This window comes from Littorina saxatilis, linkage group LG1 (genome assembly GCF_037325665.1).
Source record: "Littorina saxatilis isolate snail1 linkage group LG1, US_GU_Lsax_2.0, whole genome shotgun sequence".
Classification (NCBI taxonomy): Eukaryota; Metazoa; Mollusca; class Gastropoda; order Littorinimorpha; family Littorinidae; genus Littorina; species Littorina saxatilis.
In genome coordinates, this window is record NC_090245.1 from 57,829,231 (window position 1) to 57,852,903 (window position 23,673).

The window sequence follows — 23,673 nt, forward strand, 5'->3', positions numbered from 1 at the left end:
CTTCCGGTTTCATCGCTTCAAACAAAACTAAAAACTGCCGAAGTCGCTTAGACCGCTATTATTGTATTACCATGTAAGGAACTTTTGATAATTGCTCTCGAGTTGATGACTGGCAAAGCAGCTGTTGCTTTCACTATGCGTATTAAAATCAAATGTGTTTCTGAAACGTTCAGGTTTTTCACCGTGTAAATCATCTTAGCCAGAGGTCCTGAACAGGCACCTGCAAAACAGTCAATGTCAGGGGCCTGTACATTTTCCTCTTCTGGATGCCAGTCAAGAACACGCAAATGAGTCAACTGAGACTATGGGTTAATATAAAAGTCCTCGGCAATAGTTTCCTTTTTTCTTTGCTGGTAGACTTTCATCGATCATTACATTTAGTCAAGTCAAGTCCTTCAGTGGATACCAGCACACTGCGGAATCTCTGGTAACGAGAAGGCAGACAAGCTCGCCAAGAATGGCAGCAAGATGGAACAGCCAAACCACTGCCAGTCATATCGAGAGGCAAAGACCCTCATAAAACACAGATGGAAAGAGAAATTTACCAACAAAACCTCTGGCTACAAGCCACACCAAGACCCCCTCCATCTCCTAAGCCGTGCTGAGCAGGCTATCATCTTCCGCCTCCGCACAGGACACTGCTGCCTCAAAGCACACCTAAGGAGGATAGGTGTAGCAGAGTCTGCCACATGTGACTGTGGAGAGGGAGATCAGACTCCAGAACATGTTCTCCAAGCATGTCCCCTCCTCCACCAACTGCGGATCCAGACATGGCCTGACCCAACAGATCTGAGGACCAAAATGTGGGGAGCACTGGAGGACCTGGAAAGAACGTCCATGTTCATGGCATCCTCCAGATTCCGAGTCTGACACAACCGTCGTACGAAGAAGAAGAAGAAGTCAAGTTTTGACTAAATGTTTTAACAAAGAGGGGGAATCGAGAGGAGGGTCATGGTGTATGTGTGTGTGTGTGCGTGTGTGTGTGTAGAGCGATTCAGACTAAACTACTGGACCGATCTTTATGAAATTTGACATGAGAGTTCCTGGGTATGATATCCCCGGATGCTTTTTTCATTTTTTCGATAAATGTCTTTGATGACGTCATATCCGGCTTTTTGTAAAACTTGAGGCGGCACTGTCACACCCTCATTTTTTAATCAAATTGATTGAAATTTTGGCCAAGCAATCTTCGACAAAGGCCGGACTTTGGTATTGCATTTCAGCTTGGTGGCTTAAAAATAAATTAATGACTTTGGTCATTAAAAATCTGAAAATGGTAAGAAAAAAATAATACAAAATCTAAAACGATCCAAATTTACGTTAATCTTATTCTTCATCTTTTTCTGATTCCAAAAACATATAAATATGTTATATTTGGATTAAAAACAAGCTCTGACAATTAAATACATTAAAAATTATGATAAAAATTAAATTTTCGAAATCAATTTAAAAACATTTTCATCTTATTCCTTGTCGGTTCCTGATTCCAAAAACATATAGATATGATATGGATTAAAAACACGCTCAGAAAATTAAAACGAAGAGAGGTACAGTAAAGCGTGCTATGAAGCACAGCGCAATCGCTACCGCGCCAAACAGGCTCATCACTTTCACTGCCTTTTGCACTAGCGGCGGACGACGTTCAGTTTCATTCTATGAGTTCCACAGCTTGACTAAATGTAGCAATTATTTTGCACATTAAATGGCGGGGTAAAACGGTCATACACATAAAAACTCATTCTTGCAAAAACATGAGTGAACGTGAGAGTTTCAGCCCATGGACGAAAAGAAGAAGATTCATTCTTCCTTTTCATTCATTCATTCATTCATTCTATACTGAATTCTTTCTTTCTAATCTTTCTTTCTTTCATTCCTTTTTACATTTGGTCAAGTTTTGACTAAATGTTTTAACATAGAAGGGAATCGAGACGAGGGTCGTGGTGTATGTGTGTGTGTGTGTCTGTGCGTGTGTGTGTGTGTAGAGCGATTCAGACCAAACTACTGGACCGATCTTTATGAAATTTTACATGAGAGTTCCTGGGAATGATATCCCCGGACATTTTTTTTATTTTTTTCGATAAATACCTTTGATGACGTCATATCCGGCTTTTTGTAAAAGTTGAGGCGGCACTGTCACACCCTCATTTTTCAATCAAATTGATTGAAATTTTGGCCAAGCAATCTTCGACGAAGGCCAGACTTCGGTATTGCATTTCAGCTTGGTGGCTTAAAAATTAATTAATGACTTTGGTCATTAAAAATCTGAAAATTGTAAAAAAAAAAAATTTTTATAAAACGATCCAAAATGACGTTCATTTTATTCTTCATCATTTTCTGATTCCAAAAACATATAAATATGTTATATTTGGATTAAAAACAAGCTCTGAAAATTAAAAATATAAAAATTATGATCAAAATTAAATTTTCGAAATCAATTTAAAAACATTTTCATCTTATTCCTTGTCGGTTCCTGATTCCAAAAACATATACATATGATATGTTTGGATTAAAAACACGCTCAGAAAGTTAAAACGAAGAGAGGTACAGAAAAGCGTGCTATCCTTCTCAGCGCAACTACTACCCCGCTCTTCTTGTCAATTTCACTGCCTTTGCCATGAGCGGTGGACTGACGATGCTACGAGTATACGGTCTTGCTGAAAAATTGCATTGCGTTCAGTTTCATTCTGTGAGTTCGACAGCTTGACTAAATGTTGTATTTTCGCCTTACGCGACTTGTTTCTTCTTTCTTCTTTCTGTGCTCGAATGCATTGTTTTAATTTGTTCTGTTCTTTATTTTTTTTAAACTTTTTTTTTAATCGTTTGTTATTTTATTTGTGTGTATTCTATTTGCCTAAAATAAATACAGCCGAAACAACTCGCCAGCCGGGTAGGTAGAACATGCTAACCAGGCCGTACACTTGTTTCTCTGCACCGTACGTGTGTGTGTGTGTGTGTGCGTGTTTGTCTGTGTGTGCGAGTGTGTGTGTGTGTGTGTATTTTGTGTGTGTGTGTGTGTGTGTATTTTGTGTGTGTGTGTGTGTGTGTATTTTGTGTGTGTGTGTGTGTGTGTGTGTGTATTTTGTGTGTGTGTGTGTGTGCCGACCTGCAGGCAGGGTCCGTCCGTCTGTCTGTCTGTCTGAATGTCTGTAGGTCTGTCTGAATGACTGTCTGTCTGCCTTCCTGCCTGTGTGCCTGCCTGTCTATCTTCTGTTTGTCTGTCTTTCTGTCATTTTGTCTGTCTGTTTGTCCCGCTCTCTCTTTCTCTCTCTTCTCTGAGTAATGTTTGTATTTTAGTGTCAAAGATCTACATGTAGCACCTTCTGTCAAAATAAAGGCATTGGGCAGATTCTAAAGCACTCAAGGTGTTTATAACGCCAACAGAGTGCCCCATGCAAACTTTGCTTCAACACCTTGGGATAGCTGCAGCAAAGTTTCTCTGTATCGCTGTGCTGCTCAGGTTATTAACTGAGGCTCCTTTCAATACCCTTGAAAGTTCAAATACTATCTTTGTGTATTACATAACTATTGACTATGTTCCTAAATGTGTACTATAACAAGTATATATTTGTTTGTGGTGTGTCTTCAAGAATTGGCTGCACTTACATGAAAATCATACAATGTTGTGTGTGTGTGTGTGTGAGTGTGTGTGTGTGTGTGTGTGTGTGTATGAATAAAAATGTTTAATCTGAAAGGCCAGCATACATTTTTACTTTCTCATGTTGCCTTTGAATATTTGATTAACAGTGACCAGAAAACATTTCTTGTAACTAATATGATGAATACCACTGATTATGAAGTTCTTTCTCATCACTTGTAACTTATAAAATGGATTCTAGCTGTTGTGTGTTTGTCTTCAAGGTTTGGCTGCATGAGCCTACATGAAAATCAATTTTTGTTCTTAAATATGTTATAATTATGTTGTGCCCAAACGCCCGCCCATTACGCAAAATCGGCTGCGTTTTGCCGAAAATGCATAAAGGCCTCTAAAACATGTGTGTGCGTATGAACATTTGTCTTAATCTGAAACAGAAAGGCTAGCATACTTTATATGTTTGCCATGCACAAACACAAGCATGTTCGAGAACTCTGCTCAACCCAAGTATAAAGTAAATCAATCTCGCACAGACATACAATGCAACCAAGTTACAAATACTTAGACAAGTCTTTATTCAAAGAAAAATATAAAAACATTCTGAATCAACATTTTTTTCAATTTCATTTTTGAATTGACATTCAACTCATGAAGCAACAGTTGCAGAATGTATTTCATGAGAAGCATGCAAAGTCTGCCTGAACATTTTTAGGAGCTCCCAATATCCTGGAATGGCCATTGCGTTTTTTATTTTCCTTGCCAGAACAACTACGAAATCATCTGAATTGCAGATTCCAGCCCATGCAGCCACATGAGCCCATGTCTTAATTCTAAACTCATGCATAAGTCTGCCTGACCGACATTCTGCACACATGCGCAAGTCAAACTTGCCTGAACAATTCCTTGGTCAAGTAGTAATCCTCTGATAGTTTGACCATTATAAACAAACTTTAATGTATGAAACATGCATACAGTGGCAATTCATTCACAAAATGTGGGCAAGCTCTGTACACATTTATGAATGTTTGTATGGGAGCACTGTAAGGAATAATGACAATCAGCTGCCATGGTGTGGTGCTACCTATTTTTACCCCCATCAAACCCAGCTAAAGATTACACACATTCCTGTGTTTCAAAAATGTGACCTTAGGAAGCACTCAAAAATATACAAGGAGGATTATGGTCCCAAATGGACCTGTCTTTACTTTAATTGGTGTTTAACATCGTTTTCAACCGTTCAAGGTTATATCGCGACGGGGAAAGGGGGGAGATGGGATAGAGCCACTTGTTAATTGTTTCTTGTTCACAAAAGCACTAATCAAAAAATTGCTCCAGGGGCTTGCAACGTAGTACAATATATGATACTGGGAGAATGCAAGTTTCCAGTACAAAGGACTTAACATTTCTTACATACTGCTTGACTAAAATCTTTACAAACATTGACTATATTCCATACAAGAAACACTTAACAAGGGTAAAAGGAAAAACAGAATCCGTTAGTCGCATCTTACGACATGCTGGGGAGCATCGGGTAAATTCTTCCCCCTAACCCGCAGGGGGTGTCATCAAAGACATTTGCATCCAAAAAATGAAAAAACTGTCTGGGGATATCATACCCAGGAACTCTCATGTAAAATGTCATAAAGATTGGTCCAGTAGTTTACTCTGAATCGCTCTACACACACACATGCACAGATAGACACACACACACACACACACACATACACCACGACCCTCGTCTCGATTCCCCCTCTATGTTAAAACATTTAGTCAAAACTTGACTAAATGTAAAAAAAAAAAAAGCAATGGGCAACTTCCAAAATCTTTCTTAAAACACTGCAATTCCATCAGCATCTTTTTGTAACAAAGTTTTGTCCAGCCCACCAGTTGCTGTCTTTAATAAAAGATTGTAATTTGTATACTTTTTTTTTCATTTCAAGTGAACATATATAATATAATTACTGTCCAGTAGGCTTTATAAAACACAGAAAAATGCACACACACACACACAAAAGTACATCTGGAGTCGACAAACCAAAAAAGACAGTCACTCGCAAAAAAACACACACAAAAATTGAGTAAAAGAGGCAACATTGACAAGGTATTCTGTACAAAGCATTTTGTACAAAAACTCCTTAGCAAAGAAACACACCTCTTAAAAGCGAGACAGAGCAAAACAAATGTCATGCAGATTAAAATAAAAAGATCGCAAACACCATCCTTCAATCCTGTGAAAACAAAAGATAAAAGTGTGCCGGGTGACAAAATAATAAGGAAACACCCGTTTGACATACAGAAGAATGCAAAAAAACTAATGAACAAAAATAAAAATGCCACACTTTGAACAAATGACGTATTTCACATATATGTAACTGCAGAAATCTACAACACAACAAACAATGCCACACTTGGAACAAATGACGCATCTCACATATATATATGTAACTGCAGAAATCTAAAACACAACAAACAATGCCACACTTTTTACAAATGACGCATCTCACATATATGTAACTGCAGAAATCTAAAACTACAAACAATGCCACACTTTGAACAAATGCACAAATGACTCAAATCAATCACATATGATACATGTAGATGTAAACAAGAAAAGCAAACACTTACACGACTCGCCTTCAAAACAAACAAAACAAGTTCTGAACAAGTCAAATCGGAACACTTGTGTTTACACATGTTAACCTGAGTCGACATCAAAGTATATGCAGGAGAAGCTCCCTTTAGCCACACACATTTCAACATACATGTATTTTCAGGTGGACGGAAATGTACAGTCAATAACCAAAACACACAAAGCATACAGAAACGTGCCTAAGCGTAGACTTCACTCTTACCTTCACACCAAGTATACAGAGAACACAATTTTTGTTACCTGCACAGACAATCGTATATTTGAACAGATTTAGTTTTTATTGAAAAAATACATGAATTCCTCATTCAAACCAAAAATAGATTCACTCATCATCATTATACCTTGGTACTCTCTTATTGTTTACCCACATGCACACCAGCTTGAAAGACTTTGTATTGTACTCATCCGAGATTTACAATTTGTACACACTGGTCACTCAAGCCATTGTTCACAAGTGCAGACACAGAGCGCATGCACTTATTAATGTTGAGCTTTTTGAATCAGCAATCATGACAAACCACAGGTATATTATCTACAAGTTCATATCCCCCTGCATTGGCTCTGTCGCCGCCTGTTTTTAACCGCTTGCTTCCCTTTATATAGTAAACCAACCATAGATCGTCGTCGTCCCCAACTAAATCTTCAAAACCTCAAAAACCATTTGGAATTCTGGGTAGGGAAATCCTTTCATGCAATAACGTCAGTGCCTTTCAGCGATTGATCAATGCATTTCGGAGCCGAACTGCAATGTCGGTCACACTTTACATGAATGCTACTTGAGATTGCTTTTCCAAACATAAAAAGTGAAAGGTAGCAAAGGGTCAGTTATCAACTGAACTTACCTCGAACAGCGAGATTGACACGAACGTACTGCACACAAATACAAACGGAGATACTCGGAAACCGACGAGTCGACACATGCTCGAGAACTCACGTGTAATGTTCGAAATTCAACTTTCTATTTTTATCTCATAGAACTGTGTGGCGGGTTGGCTCATTGGTATAGATAGCGCTTGCACACTGACGGGTTCGAATCATTTAATAACTGGCAAAAATATATAAAACTGTTTTTTCATTTTTCAACTTTTTTTTAATATTCAGAACTCGTAATTCTCTAATTCTCGTATTTTATTCATTTTAATTTATTCCAAAGGCTTAGCGTGGTGTATTGAAAATCTAATTTAGTACATAACTGCCCTAGAACAGCTGTCCCACAATCCCGTATACTATTTTTAGTCCGGGATACCCCCTGTCTATTTCTTTCTTTCTTTCTTTATTTGGTGTTTAACGTCGTTTTCAACCGTTCAAGGTTATATCGCGACGGGGAAAGGGGGGAGATGGGATAGAGCCACTTGTTAATTGTTTCTTGTTCACAAAAGCACTGATCAAAAATTGCTCCAGGGGCTTGCAACGTAGTACAATATATGACCTTACTGGGAGAATGCAAGTTTCCAGTACAAAGGACTTAACATTTCTTACATACTGCTTGACTAAAATCTTTACAAACATTGACTATATTCTATACAAGAAACACTTAACAAGGGTAAAAGGAGAAACAGAATCTGTTAGTCGCCTCGTACGGCATGCTGGGGAGCATCGGGTAAATTCTTCCCCCTAACCCGCGGGGCGTCCCTGTCTATTTGTAGAAGAGGTGAAAGGGCATATATGTATCACCTCGCGTAGACTGAAGGTAATGGTGGTTGGGGGCTGGTAAGATCATGTGCTTGTGAACAAACCGGTATACAAAAATGTGAACAATATCTGAAGTTTGGTCATATTAAGAAGACAGAGCTCAGTTGATTCTGGGCTGATGTTCTTCTTCTTCTTCTGCGTTCGTGGGCTGAAACTCCCACGTACACTCGTGTTTTTTGCACGAGTGGAATTTTACGTGTATGACCGTTTTTTCCCCCGCCATTTAGGCAGCCATACGCCGTTTTCGGAGGAAGCATGCTGGGTATTTTCATGTTTCTATAACCCACCGAACTCTGACATGGATTACAGGATCTTTTTCGTGCGCACTTGGTCTTGTGCTTGCGTGTACACACGGGGGTGTCGGACACCGAGGAGAGTCTGCACACAAAGTTGACTCTGAGAAATAAATCTCTCGCCGAACGTGGGGATGAACTCACGCTGACAGCGGCCAACTGGATACAAATCCAGCGCACTACCGACTGAGCTACATCCCCGCCCTTGGGCTGATGTTGAAGTAAAAGAAGACAGATGACAGCACGTTATAACATTTCACTACACATAATTAAATAGTATAAATTCAGATTCTGTTGGTGAGCCGTTGTAATTGACACTCTGCACACAAACACCTCTTTCACACAATCAGCTGTCACGAAATTTCTAAATCACTTAAGTATCTGTGGACAGAGAAAGTACATGTACCTCACAGAAATCCTTGGATAACACTTTTCACAATTTGCGCGGAAAGGGTCAAACGATCGATCCTTTTACTGGATCCGGTGCCGACAAAAAGTGGAACCGGAATTTTACCGGCACACAGTCTGGAGTTCACATTTTGGTGGCAAACTGACTTCAGATTTCAGTTCGCGTGTACGTGCGTCCAGTGTTCTAGATGATCGAACGTGTAGCAAAGACCTGTACGTGTAAGTGTAGATATTCCGTCACCCGTGACTCACTTTTTCTCTCCAATGTTCCAAATCATATGTTGTTTACCAAAACTGCAGATCTCGGCTCAAACGCGTGACGTAAAAACTAGATTTGATGAGGTTACCCGTACACGTTCCTGTATATGTGCTGAAAGTGGCACATCTAGATCTGTTGCAGACGAACGCTTCGCGCCAAACACTTTTCACACAGTAATTTTAACTACACACCCCTAAATGTACTCGCTAAAACAAGAAGAACTTTTTGTTTATTTCTCTTGATATTTCATGCTCCTTCACGCCGCACCAGAACACGTAATCTACTTACTTTACTTTCTAGATTCGTTCTTTGTGCTAATCCGTTCCATGATTTTCCGAAACGGCAGCGCGATGAAACTGCTCGTTCAAAAGTATCGTTTAAAAGGATCGATCCTTTTGCACGATCCTTTTACTCGATCATTTGACCCTTTCCGCGCGTCGGACGGAAAGGGTCAAACGCGAAAGGATCGATCCTTTTGATCGATCATTTGACCGATCATTTGACCCTTTCCGCGTGTCGGGCGGAAAGGGTCAAACGCGAAAAGAATCGATCCTTTTCATCGATCATTTGACCCTTTTCGCCTTCCATACCCCCCCCCCTCCCCCTTACAAAATTGACGGGCTATACCGGAAATGTCCTTTTCTCATTCTGAAGCGCATGAACAAGAACACACTCTAAGGCCTAACCCTTTGATTGCCAGGAGTTGTATACTTTAAAAGAGAACCCAAAGATTGGACAATCATACAATTAGAAGACTAAGATTTTACAAAAAAGAACCAACCCATGCTCACTCAAAAAGAAAGAAGAAAGAAAGACAGAGAGAAAAAGATACAGACAGACAGACAGAAAGTTAAAAAAAACACAGACAGAAAGTAAGAAAGAGAGAAGTTAAGAAAGATATAGCTTACAGACCGTCTAATTTGTTTTCTAACCAGAACGTTTCAGACTTGATATACCTCCACCACCTCCCCTTACCACTCTAGACCTTTCTCCCCAGTTTCTTTTTCATATATTTTCTCTACACAGTTGGCACCCTTCGTGGTAAAACAAAAGTCTTAGAGAAATAGCCTTCAGCAACTTTGATTGAGATCCGCTACTTCCAGCCGTATCGTTCCACCATGCGCTGAAAGGCATCCTTGGCTTCTGCCTCAGTGTACAATGAGTCCGCCAAGGTTTGGTGTAATGACGCCTTGGGGTCGCTCAGAATCTCACTCCTCACCTGTACCAGGATCCCCTGAAGAAAAGAACAAATGTGATTATATTATCGTTGCACTCTGAAATATAACTAGTGATTGTGCTAGCCAATACCCAAAACTGGTATTACTTTACACGAATCACGGCTCTCACAAAAAAAGGTCACTCTGTTAAGCTGACCATGAAAACCAAGTCTAAAACACAGAGATTATATTATGCTTGCCAGGAAGGAACCAAGGAAAAGAAGTAACAACCAGTATGTATGACTGGTTACCAATTGCATTTCCAGTGTTTTGAGGAATGTTCTGGTAAAAAAACTGTAAATTCCTAGTTGACGCAAGCTTTCTAAAACAAAAGTCTGCATGAAAGTAATCTGTGCAAGCCACTGAAGCTTGAAACAATGTCCCCATTCTGTATTCATAATGTTTGATCCAACTTGTTTTGCTGTCTTATTCCTTTATTCACATTAGTCAAAGCCGGTGAATCATATCTTAACATTTGCAATTGTGCAGACATGGGAACAAACTCTCCTTGTTCAGAACAATTCTTACATAATATGTTGCAAAAATATGGGTGTTTTTTCCCACTTACTTTCACAACAAGAAAAGCAACTGCATTATACGACCCCCCTTCGTCATGTCCAATTACAGCCCCCCCCCCCCCCCCCCCCCCCCCATAGAATACTCCCTCCCTTTTAAGACCCCCCATCCCTGTGACCTCAAATCTAACAATGACATCATATTTGGATAAATTAGAGACTTGTTACCTTGATAGTTCAGCGGATAGTTTTAGTAGTAATACAGTAGAATCCGCTTAATAAGGCCATGTTTAATAAAGCCACCCGCTTTTTGAGGCCAATTTCTGACTGCACGGATTTTTTTCCTTATGTTTTATGCTTAAAATCACCCGCTTGCGTTAGGTGTGAAAAGCCGTAACAGTGAGTCTGTAATCGCTGTCTGATCACCCGCAGCTAATGCATGACTGGTTTTCAAACAACCTGAGACGTTTTGGCCAGCCTCTTGTGAGTTTGAAATCACGTTAAGTGCAAGTCAGTGGTCATAAACAACTTCCAACAGAAGCATACTTCTGAGCTTTTGTTCATGTGCATGATTGTTTATGATCGCATTTCTGTCACATACACTGCCAACAAGTGTTTTGTCTGAATCTGGACACCAGTAACCATGGCCACCAAACGCAAGAGAACAGACATGACCCCTGTAGAAAAGATCGCAATCCTAGAAAAGTTTAAAGCTCTGCCGTCTGTCTCTATCAGGGAAGGTGCTGTAATTCTGGGAGTTTCACGTGGGATGCTGACAAATCTGTGACCATACATGTACCATATCTCGTATTTTTCTCTCCCTCTGCTATAAACTTTTCTCAAGAACGGATTTGAGCGCTTTTTGCTTTATTTGCTTCATGAATAAGCTGTTTATCAAAATCGCCAAGTTGTCTCTCTAATGCTATTTTATTAGCTTTTGTAAGGATGTTTTTCTGTTTAATAAAAGAGATGCACACAGAATGTCTCTCCTTTGTTTTAAGGCTCTGTTTGCCTGAAAACCATGAGTTCCTTTTATTAAATCCACCCGCTTAATATAGCCACTTTTGTCCTGCACCAAGGTGACCTTATTAAGCGGAGTCTACTGTAGTAGTGATACATTTGACGAAAACAAGCCAAATTTATGTAATTTCTAAAGATCACCAAAACCTACAAATGTATAAAATGTTGAGGCCCAGTAACTTCAAAACATCAGAGAAATCCTCAATATTAAGCATTTATTAATCAAACATGACCCTGCTGTGACCCCTCAATTTGATGAGGGTCAACCAAATTAGGGTCATGTCAGGAGATCATCAAACCCTAGAAGTGTGCAAAGTTTCAAAGCTCTAGCTTCAAAAACATCCGAGATAACTTTAATGTTAAGTTTATTGTCCATGCACAGCCGGCCAGATTACTCAGGGGAGTCAAAAATAGCAGTTTGGGGTAATATTTGCATCTACAGTACATGTACTACCAAGTCTCTTTCCTGTACAACCCATGCTCTTCTAGCTACAAGGATTTCTTCTTTTTTTTAAAAGGGAAAATGAGCATAGATACTTCATTGTTGCATTTGCCCTGAGATGCTATAATAAAACTCCCTGGATCATCAAACGTTTTTACATAATCAGCTATAACTTTGTATAAGCAAACGCTTTCTGTCTCTCTCTCTCTTCCCTCCCCTTCACACACAATACACACAAATTGTGACCCTCCACCACGAAGTGTGTCGCATGTCACCTTTGCATGATTTTCATATTTTTACATTTTCCTAAAGAGTTTTTTATGCTCTATCCAGTGGTGAAAACCGTTTTAGAAAAGAGCGAAAACTGTTTGACTTATATGCCTGTGACTAAGGTGACCCTCACACTGTTACAAGACACTCCCCGGACTTGTATTAAGCCTAGCGCAGAACCGCGCGAGGTGACATGCGACTCATTTCGTGGTGGAGGGTCACAATTGACACCCACCTCAATATCATTGCAGGGCCTCCAGCCAGACTTGGTCAGCATCTCCATACATATACTGCCTCCAATTGTTACATGGCCTGCACAATCAACCAATCAACCTATCAGACAAAATTAATCATGCAGTACACAGCAAATAAACATAAACACATTTACAAAAAAAAAGCAAGTTTTGTTTACATATTACACTTTCTACTAAGCTGGTCCCCTTTTGTGAAAAGAGTAACAAACAAGTCGCGTAAGGCGAAAATACAATATTTAGTCAAGTAGCTGTCGAACTCACAGAATGAAACGCAATGCCATTTTACTCGTAGCATCATCAGGCCACCGCTCATGGCAAAGGCAGTGAAATTGACAAGAAGAGCGGGGTAGTAGTTGCGCTAAGAAGGATAGCACGCTTTTCTGTACCTCTCTTTGTTTTAACTTTCTGAGCGTGTTTTTAATCCAAACATATCATATCTATATGTTTTTGGAATCAGGAACCGACAAGGAATAAGATGAAAGTGTTTTTAAATTGATTTGGACAATTTAATTTTGATAATAATTTGTATATATTTAATTTTCAGAGCTTGTTTTTAATCCGAATATAACATATTTATATGTTTTTGGAATCAGCAAATGATGGAGAATAAGATAAACGTAAATTTGGATCGTTTTATAAATTTTTATTTTTTTTTACAATTTTCAGATTTTTAATGACTAAAGTCATTAATTAATTTTTAAGCCACCAAGCTGAAATGCAATACCGAACCCCGGGCTTCGTCGAAGATTACTTGACCAAAATTTCAACCAATTTGGTTGAAAAATGAGGGCGTGACAGTGCCGCCTCAACTTTCACGAAAAGCCGGATATGACGTCATCAAAGACATTTATCAACAAGAAGAGCAAACGCTCGATCGAGTCACTTTCGCAGTTCTGAATATTATATGAGGCATCAGATGGACAGGAAGAAATTGCTATTCACAACACAATGAGTCACGTTCACATAAAATTTGAGCCCGGTCACTTTTATAGTTTCCGAGAAAAGCCCAACGTTAAGTTGTGTGTTGCCGAACAGAAAAGGCTAGTTATCTCCCTTGTTTTTCTGATAACGTTCGTAAAAGGCTACAGATGTATATACTTTGATGTAAAGAATAATCCTACAAAGTTTCAATCACATCCGATGAACTTTGTCAAAGATATAAAATGTCTAATTTTTCCTTTGACGCTGACCTGTGACCTTGAAAAAGGTCAAAGGTCAACGAAACCATCGTTAAAGTGTAGAGGTCATTGGAGGTCACGACTAAACAAAATATGAGCCCGATCGCTTTGATAGTTTCCGAGAAAAGTCCAACGTTAAGGTGGTGTCTACGGCCGGCCGGCCGGACGGCCGGACAGACTAACACTGACCGATTACATAGAGTCACTTTTTCTCAAGTGACTCAAAAAAATGAAAAAAACGTTCGGGGATTTCATACCCAGGAACTCTCATGTCAAATTTCATAAAGATCGGTCCAGTAGTTTAGTCTGAATCGCTCTACACACACACACACACACACACACACACACACACACACACACGCACGCACACACGCACATACACCACGACCCTCGTTTCGATTCCCCCTCGATGTTAAAATATTTAGTCAAAACTTGACTAAATATAAAAAGTGAAAAAATGTTGTTGCTGTTAAACAGACTATTTTAAATGTAGTTTCAGCGTGTGAAGTTTCAAAACACTAGCTTCAAAACATTTTTTTTAACCTGAAATCAACCCTACATTGACCTCAAAACTTGAGCTAGGTCAATAAGACTTGCGCCATAATATTATCTGGACATCATCAAACACTAAAAGTGTGCGAAGTTTCAGTTTTAAGACTCATTAACATTCGTAAAAAAGTCATCATTAATTTTCTTTGTCTATGAACCATAACAGTTGCGACAGGATAACTGTCGTTTTCATTGCATGGGCAGCAGATGTAAAACAAAAATAGTTTCTCTTCCAACCAAGCATTTACGTACAAAAACTTTGCTGCTTTAATTGTTGATGCTGTTAGCAGCGATACATCAACAGTGGGCCGGGTTTTACTGCACATGAGTTGGTGTTATGACATAAATATTTACAGCATAATGGGTGTGACATTTGTGACACCATAATTATAAGGAAATATAACGTTGCATTGATTTCACTTTAACTGTTCTAACTTTATTTATCATGTAGATTTGTTTTATTATTTTATTTATTTTCTCAACCTTCAAACTTGCATGACGCAGCCTTACCGTACTTTCGGGACTATAAGGCGAAACATTTTTCCTCAACTTATACCCCTGCACCTATTTATTTATTTATTTGGTGTTAAACGTCGTTTTCAACCACGAAGGTTATATCGCGACGGGGAAAGGGGGGAGATGGGATAGAGCCACTTGTCAATTGTTTCTTGTTCACAAAAGCACTAATCAAAAATTTGCTCCAGACCCCTGCGCCTAATTGACCGGTATCGCCTTGTGTATGGCTAAAGAAGAGTACAGATGTACCAACATCGCTATAGCTATACATGTACAAAGAAAGGGAACCGTCCCACTCTAGTAATATTCATGTTTCTGCTTCTGTGACCAGCCCATAATTTTTTTTCTCAGACACAAAGGCGTCGGTGTCATAGTTAAAACTAGGTCACTGACCCGGGGTCAGAAGGGCAGTGTCTGTGAACTAGGGCAGGCAGCTGGTCTCAGCTAAAAACATGGTCATTGACCAGAGGTCACAAGGCCAAACAGCTCTCAGAATGCAGACTGTTTGATCTCACCGCACGAGAAAATGTATTTCCATTCTGTTTACATGTACTTTCTTTGACTTGCGCCCAGTACCCCAGAAGCGCCTATTGTGTGGATTTTTCTCATTTCAAACACCAATATCCCTTTTTCAAACAAAAACATTGTTGGTATTTTGATGCACAGCTATAGCTTAACACAGAGTCAGTTGATGTGAGCAAAACATGCTATGCAGAACTGTTGTTTAATTTTTACATTTAGTCAAGCTTTTACAATTTACTATCGTACTTGACTACCATTCAAGGTAACCACTCTGCATGATTTTTCCCCATTTTGGGGCATATCTTTTATCACACATCTTCAACATCGATGAAAATTCTTGAGCAGGTCGCAACCAACAATGCGTTATTCAGTTTTTGTGTGAAATTGAGGAGCATGAAACAGAAGGACTCCAAAATGAGACCAGCATTGCAGAAAGTACCATTCATGACTCAAATTCTTACCAAGCCGTCGTAAATACAGAGTCAGAAATGTATATGTTAAAAGTCTTGTGGGACACACTGACCAATTCAGCGCTGAAAGTCCACAAAATGGGGCACTGGCCTTTGGCTAGTACTTCTCATAATTTACTAGCCAGAGAGCAAATTTTACTCGCCAAACCAACCATTTGTTTCAGCAACTTTACTCGCATTTGGCAAATAGATTAACATTTCTACTCGCCATTTACCGTATTTGACGGACTACAAGCCGCAGATTTTTTTATTTTTAAATCGCATTGCGGCTTATAAAAAGATGCGGCTAAAACGTTACCTAAACTTGAATAGCATTCACCTAATGGAAGACGCCGCGGATTTTCATTTCGCTCGATTAGCGATTACCGGTACTTTATTAGCTCTCTACTCAAGACTCGGCGCTTTTCTCTTTCTTTCGCGAATCTTCGTTTGTCAACAAGTCGTCGTGACAAGATAGCGTACAGAGAAACACCGGATGTATCAGGATCTCGCGCGCGAGATTTCGTTTTTTTGTGTCTCGCGATAGTTGGAGGAGCGAGAGCCGCCATGTTGTGTTTTCGTCTGCTCGAAATGTGCGCAAAAGTCGTAAATCATCCCAAAAAAGCTTATTCCGGGCGGGACTACATGTGTGTGTTGGTTACAAATTGTGTGTGTGATATTTTTCTTCAAACTTTTTCACTTTTCTTCTTTGTTTCACTTGTTTATTCTCGGAGCCGATTTCGCCAAATACCGTACTTTCGTTTGCCTGGTTGTTTTGATTGATTGACACAATCTGATTAAATTTTTTTTGACGGCGGCTAATATAGTGACACGGCCTATACGTGGCTCATCCCAATTTTTTTGTTAAAGGTCGGGGGTGCGGCTTATAAAACGGTGCGTCTTGTAATCCATCAAATACGGTACATGTTTCTACTCGCCATGGCGAGTAAAATACTCGCTTCTTTCAGGCCTGCAATTACTGAACCAAAAAAACTGTCGCAGCAGAGACAAAAATCAAAATGTAATGCCTCATACAAGCTGACACTCTGAACTATAAAATCTACGATGACAAGATTCACAGAGAACACTGAACAAACCAACAACAGTAATTAAAGTGGCAGTAGCTACTGACCAGTGAGGAATTTGAACCTGGGTCGGAGGACTCTCAAGAAAGGAGGGCTGAAAGGGTAGTCTCCTGGGAACTGCATTTCCATTTCAATGCATTCCTGTAATGGTCAGCAGAAATTAATCAGTGGCACAGTAGTTGCCCCAACTTTGAAGACCTAAAAAATCTGAGAAAATCAGGTCTTGCGCAATATAAATTGCATTAAAAAAAAAATTAAATTATAAAAAAAAAATCCCTGCGCTTAGAACTGTACCCACGGAATACGCGCGATATAAGCCTTCTTCTTCTGCGTTCGTGGGCTGAAACTCCCACGTACACTCGTGTTTTTGCACGAGTGGAATTTCACGTGTATGACCGTTTTTACCCCGCCATTTAGGCAGCCATACGCCGCTTTCGGGGGACGATATAAGCCTCATATTGATTGATTGATTGAGAAGAAGTCTTAAAATGGAGGCAACTTTACTGATGATATGAGCAAAAAATCGAAGAATGCAGGGGCATTAAAGGGAAGGGTGAGGTTTGCATCAGGAATGAAGGTGGGTTCCTTAGATCAGTAAGATCATGAATCTGCAGGCTAAATGGTACCTGGAAAAACACCCAATGACCCATAAATCTCAAGGTTACGTACTCAATTTAACAGTTAAAAAGAGGGACAGACAGACAAACACACAGGCAGATAGAGAGTAAGATCAACATCAATGCTTTAAATATCACTGTAGACTCATAGAAATAGGGGTAAAAAAGCAATCTGTTCTTGCCCATACGCCAGAAACTGATGATAATGATATGGAACTAAAGTAAAGGTTTTTAAAATAACATCTGTGAGCTACCATTTCCCCCGATGTTAAATTGTGCCAAATTCTCTTGACACAAATATAAGCATATCACATCCACAAGCGATTTGGAGGCAATTGATGGGACCCGCACTATAGAAAAGTTATTTATTATTATTATTATTATTATTACATATATCTTCCACCAATGTTGTGTTTGTCAAAAGCTTACCTCTCTATTGTATTTATGTGCATATTTCTTGAGATCTCTGCCCAGGTTGCTGTCTTCAGGGATGTTTATCATCTTCACATCCTGTTGTTAAACAAGGGTAGATTATTAGTTAAAACACACTGCTTCTTGACCAAAAAGAGACTGTGTGCATACACAGGCAGAAATCTACGCATCACCTGTGTACAATGCAGAACATACGGGTGATATGCATCATAAGTCCTGGTCTTACAGTTGCATGCACTTAAATTTTCAACATCTTATCCTCAGGCAAGCAAGCATGTAAAGACAATCGTACACAACTCATATGTCACACACTTTTACACAAAGACATTTTGACAGGTACTAGGCCTCATCTCTCTCTCTCTCTCTTTCTGTCTGATCTCTCTGTCCATTCTTCCTCCCCCTCCCCCCCCCCCCTCTCTCTCTCTTTCTGACACATAAGCACACATGCATATATATGCTAACTATACTTACCCATTTGAAGAGATTATTTCCCCTTGGTCCCGCAGTAAATCCATATTTATCCCCCTGTTTGCTGATGCTCTTCAAATCTGCAGAAACAACAAGAGGATTTCATACAGCAGTCCCTGCAATGTACGGCCCCCGGCGTGAGCGGACACCTGACATGTACGGACACATTTGCTCGGCACGGAGTGTTTTCCTTCTATATTTGCCCCCCCTTAAACGGACACCTGCAAAACGTGGACGCGGACACTCATTTTCGGTCCCAACAGCAGGTCATACCTCCAATGTACGGACAGACCATCGTCAAATTTTCACCACAACAAAATCGATAACAGAGCAGTCCGGCTCTTGGTACAAAGATCACAGCCGCAATGGTGTGATGACAGTCACTGATAACTTGAGTGCACGTGTACCCATCGTGTGTCTGTGTGTAACCTCTTTCATTGACAAGATACTCTTGTTTCCCCTCAGCCTTGACCAGTGAGTCGGTTGCCTAATCTATGAACCCTTCAGTTGTCTTGCTTTGTCAAAAGTTACGACACAGTCAACTGGTTTTGCTCTGAGTGAACAGTGCAGCTGGCCTCTCTGGCCACAGCCCCCAACAGTACATGGCTGGAGGGGTGAGAGAGAGAGAAAGGGGGGGGGGGGTGGAGGGTTAGCTGGCTAAACTCTGTGGGGTGTCCGGTGTCACCGCATGTCAGCAGGAAGAGCATTGGAGAGAAATAGAGAGGTGTACTCTTCCACACAATTTCCTAGCATCAGTTGTCACGGCTTGGGGTAGGCATTAGTGAGGGAGAGTGGGAGCTGTGTTATGTACAGTGTATTTCCGACTGAAGAGTGAAAAGTCACTGCCATGCCACATGATCGGCATGCAGTCAATAAAGCCAGACAAGAACCAAATAAATTACTTGATTATGACATGCAGCTCTATCTGCTGCTATTTATTCAAACTGGTTTTCAAGCTTATTCTTGCAAAGCATCTGCACACGCTCCTCTGTGCTGTGTTTGTGTGGCTGCTTTCGTATGTCAGTGCATGGTGAGTATGTTCACTGCCTTGAGGATTTATTTTATCTCTTCTTTTCAACACTTTTCATACAAATCCTTTTTACAGAACGTTTAAAGAAGTATTAGGAGTTTATTGTTATTGTTTAGTAGCCACAAGAAGTGATTAGCATAGACTCAATCCTGTTGTTTGTGTGTCTCTGTGTGAGTGTATGGGGGAGGGGGTGCATGGTGTGGTCACCCCTCCCGTGACCGGACACCTGCAATGTACGGACAGTTTTGCTATGGCCCAAGGGTGTCCGTTCATGAGAGGGACTGCTGTATAAGAAAACTGTATTTTCCACCTCCTATGTAACATTTTCTAAACACATAAAGTGATTAACAGTTTTTCTACACAAAACCTTAGTTTTTCTTCCATTACAGCATGCATGTCTCAGAGAGGTTTCTTTGCACCTGGAATTTAACAGAGAAAAATACTTTCTACATAGGTCACTCACAAAAGAAGACGACAAACCATTTGGTGTTTAAATAAAATTTGAATCCAAAAGAACCAAGGCTAACAGTAACAGTTGAGACCCTTATTTATCTGTTTTGTCAAATTGATTCAATGGAGAAAAAAAATAATGTACACTTTTCATACTTCAAATGTATTGACAGTGATCAATGTCTCCTTGACGGTTGAAAGGGCTGTTGTCCATGGAGGACAAACATAGCAATAACGATCTGAATCCATTTCTTTCCCATTGTGGCCTACTCATCTTTCTATATCTATATACGGCTTGTGTGTGTCTGTCTGTCTGTGTGTTCGCTATGCACGGCCAAAGTTCTCGATGGATCTGCTTCAAATTTGGTGGGCATATTCAGGTAGACCCCGGACACAATCTAGTATAATATATATTGAACTGCTACAACATGCCTTCCCGAGTTAGAGAAATGCCTTGAAGTAGACTTCTCAACTCATGGAGTTTCTCCTTAAATGTAGTGCTAACAAAAAGAAATGAATACAATTCAAACATACACCAAAATTGTGACTTTTCAAACACGACGCCGTAATCCTAAGGCTACACAGCAAGATGATGCAAGAGTTTGATGAATGGGAAAACTTCCATTGACTGAGAGTATAACTTTACTTCATCCTCCTCACCTTTTGTCAGACGTTGTACAGAAGATGGGGTGGCTCCCTGCGCAGCGAAGAAAGTGTGCGTGTCCAGACTGCAAACAAAAAATATCAAAACTGTCAAATGATATTCCAAATACTACAGTCAGGTTTGGCTCTTTTCGGTGCCTGAATTCTGGTTATAAAGTTGTTTATAATCAGTTTTGTTGCATGTTATTGAACAACTGCCACTAACAATTAGCAGCACAAGCAGTGTTCTTTATCTTACAGGAAACACAAAAACTAATCTATCATCATCAGTTCCTTGACTTCAGCAGTTGATGGGGGTACATGTCAGCAGAAGAATCACATGTCCCCCTCCTACTAGTACTACTACTCCTAGCTGGCCTAATCTACCAACTGTGTCAGAAAATGGATATGAATTACAAGATGTGAACAGCAATACATACTCCTCTTCCTCTTTTTCCTCATCCTTCTTAGGTTCCTCCACATCAGGGTCAATGTCTCCATAGTAGTAGCCATCGCTATCATCTTCCTCATCCTCAAACTCATCAACATCATCTTCGTCATCGCTCTTGTCAGCTCCTCGGCCATTGCACGCCTGCTCTGTCTCACCCCCTGACAGCTAGGAAGCAGAAATAAAGTAAGGCTAGCAATTAAACCTTTAGAGGTGACCATGCAAGACAACAAAGCATATGGTACAGTGGAACCCCCTTTTTAAAACCTCAAAAAATCTGAGAAAATCAAGTCTTAAAATGGAAGGAGTCTCAAAATGGTACATAGTCTAGTGGATAACACACTTGCAGGTTGAGTCAAACTCAAAGACTTACATCGGTGAGGCTTTTGCTGATGCGAGTCAGAACCATATCCACAGTGAGGCCTTCCTTGGAATCCAGATACTCCATTGTGTCTTGCAGTTTTTTCAGCACGTTTTCATTTTCACTACATACACTCTGAAACAAGACCACAAGATTTATTATATCAGCTGCTCAATTCATGTATGTTCCTATATAACTGCACTTAGTTTTGTTTACACTTTATGACTGAAAGTGAAATCAAACCACTAACAGTAACAACACCGCCACACCTTGTCAATGCCGGAGTGTGTTATACTGAGAGCCAATGTTAGAAGAGATGAAAGCTGTTTACCTGTTAAGGATTACATTAAGAAGCATATCGAGTTATTTACATTAGAAGAAAAGTAAAAAGGGACAGCATTAGTGTTTACTTTAACACAGTCAAAACAGGATGTCATACCCAAGCTTCGCCCTTGTTGGGACAAGTGATATTGAATGACGTTTTCGTGTCTGGGGTGCTGAAAATAAGCCTGTTTTCGTTTTCGTCTGCAGCAGTCAGTTTGAACTTGCTGTTGTGTTCTCCTAGCCAACGTTCCGCACTTTCTTTCATTTCCACAAACTCCATGTTCAGTCAATCAGTGTCAACAGTTTCGATTTCCTGCACCGAACGTTTCGCTTGTAATTACAATTATAAATAGGCGTTACAGGCAAAATAGAATCTTGCTGTTGGGCATAGGAGCTGCTGCTACAGCTTTTCCCTCCGTGGTGTGCTCCTTTTTTGGAGTTGAAGGTCTAGACTGCCTTTAACTGCATCTTTACATGGGTTCTTTCACGAATGCCGAATCTCAGTGGACAATACAGTTGTAAGGGAGGCTACTCTAATCGAGTAACCGATTATTCCAAGCCAGTACAAGCCAGTTTTAGCAACCCTGTATCGGAATACCAAGTTGAAGGATAGATACTTGTATAAATTTGGTTTGCAAAAAAAGATTATTGTCCTTTTGTTTTGTTTTTTGCTCCCTGTTAAACGTGATACGTGTATGCAAAATAAATTTGCTATGTACAGCCTGCTGAGACTCAGTATTAATTTGGGGTAAATCAGTTATTCCAGTGGCAAGACAAGTGGCTGAACTTCTTCTTCTTCTTCTGCGTTCCGTGGGCTGAAACTCCCACGCACACTCGTGTTTTTTGCACGAGTGGAATTTTACGTGTATGACCGTTTTTTACCCTGCCATTTAGGCAGCCATACGCCGTTTTTGGAGGAAGCATGCTGGGTATTTTCGTGTTTCTATAACCCACCGAACTCTGACATGGACTGATTTTCGTGCGCACTTGGTCTTGTGCTTGCGTGTACACACGGGGGTGTTCGGACACCGAGGAGAGTCTGCACACAAAGTTGACTCTGAGAAATAAATCTCTCGCCGAACGTGGGGACGAACTCACGCTGACAGCGGCCAACTGGATACAAATCCAGCGCGCTACCGACTGAGCTACACTCCGGGTCCCCGCCTAAGTGGCTGAACTGACCGACTTTGTGGCTGGACTGAGAAAAGTGATAAACTGTTTCTAAAACTAACTTTGACTTTTATTTAAGTTGAAGCCAAAAATAACAAATAAAATAGGACTTAACGTGCTAATTTACAAGATAACGAATGAAACTTGGAACTGTCGTGGGCTACTGATATAGTCAGACTGATTTGACCACAAACCGGCAGCTCAGTACTGATGAAATGTCTTCGATTCTGTTGCATGTTGATATTTAAACAAATCAACATTCAAATTATCACACCCTGAAGAAAGGGCGATTGAGGAACAACATAGAACACACACACAAAATAGTTAATTTTCTGGTAAAGGGGAACAAAGATACTTGTGTACGCGTCAGTGTTTGTCCACACAAACATTGTAGTCAGTCCAGGGAGAGACCTTAAACACATCATCATAACACGATCATCTCATCAACATCATAATCGATAACTATTCCATCGTATAATCAAACCTTCCACAAAGGGCTTAAAAATTAATAACCGAACCCACCACAGAGACTTAAAGGAATATTGCCCGTACAGATGTTTCTCTGCATCAGTATGAAGGACTATAGGGCTTACGGTCACACAAATGATCATGCGCTGTGTTGTTGGAAATGTGTCGGTTAGGAGCGTTTGAGTCTTCTTTTCTGTGTGAGTGACACAAAGAAGAGACATCAGTCAAGATGAGACAGTTTTGCAGCGAACAAGCATTAATTTTGAGCTGTTATAACGTATGTCACTCAGTTCAGTTAAAGATAGTACACTCGAAGGCACCACTGATTTTGGAAAGTTTTCTGACGATTTGG

General features: G+C 40.1%; 1 protein-coding gene across 2 annotated transcripts; it reads right to left on the reverse strand.

The window, feature by feature from the left end:
• Positions 1-4,148: 4,148 nt before the first annotated feature.
• On the reverse strand, positions 4,149-22,200 carry LOC138975152 (ubiquitin-conjugating enzyme E2 Q1-like). 2 transcript variants are annotated; one of them, XR_011458531.1, is made up of 10 exons: positions 21,799-22,200; positions 21,372-21,494; positions 20,991-21,166; positions 20,569-20,636; positions 18,432-18,508; positions 17,958-18,038; positions 16,959-17,052; positions 12,594-12,670; positions 7,085-10,128; positions 4,149-6,482 (listed from the first exon to the last, which is right to left on the reverse strand). XR_011458531.1 is itself a non-coding variant. In XM_070347819.1 (9 exons), exons 1-9 carry the CDS (start codon positions 21,961-21,963, stop codon positions 9,988-9,990), a joined length of 1,002 nt encoding a protein of 333 aa, XP_070203920.1. In that variant the 5' UTR covers positions 21,964-22,200; the 3' UTR covers positions 4,149-9,987. The 2 variants fall into 2 exon arrangements, 1 of the variants encoding a protein (XP_070203920.1); XM_070347819.1 differs by having other exon boundaries at positions 4,149-10,128.
• Positions 22,201-23,673: the final 1,473 nt, after the last annotated feature.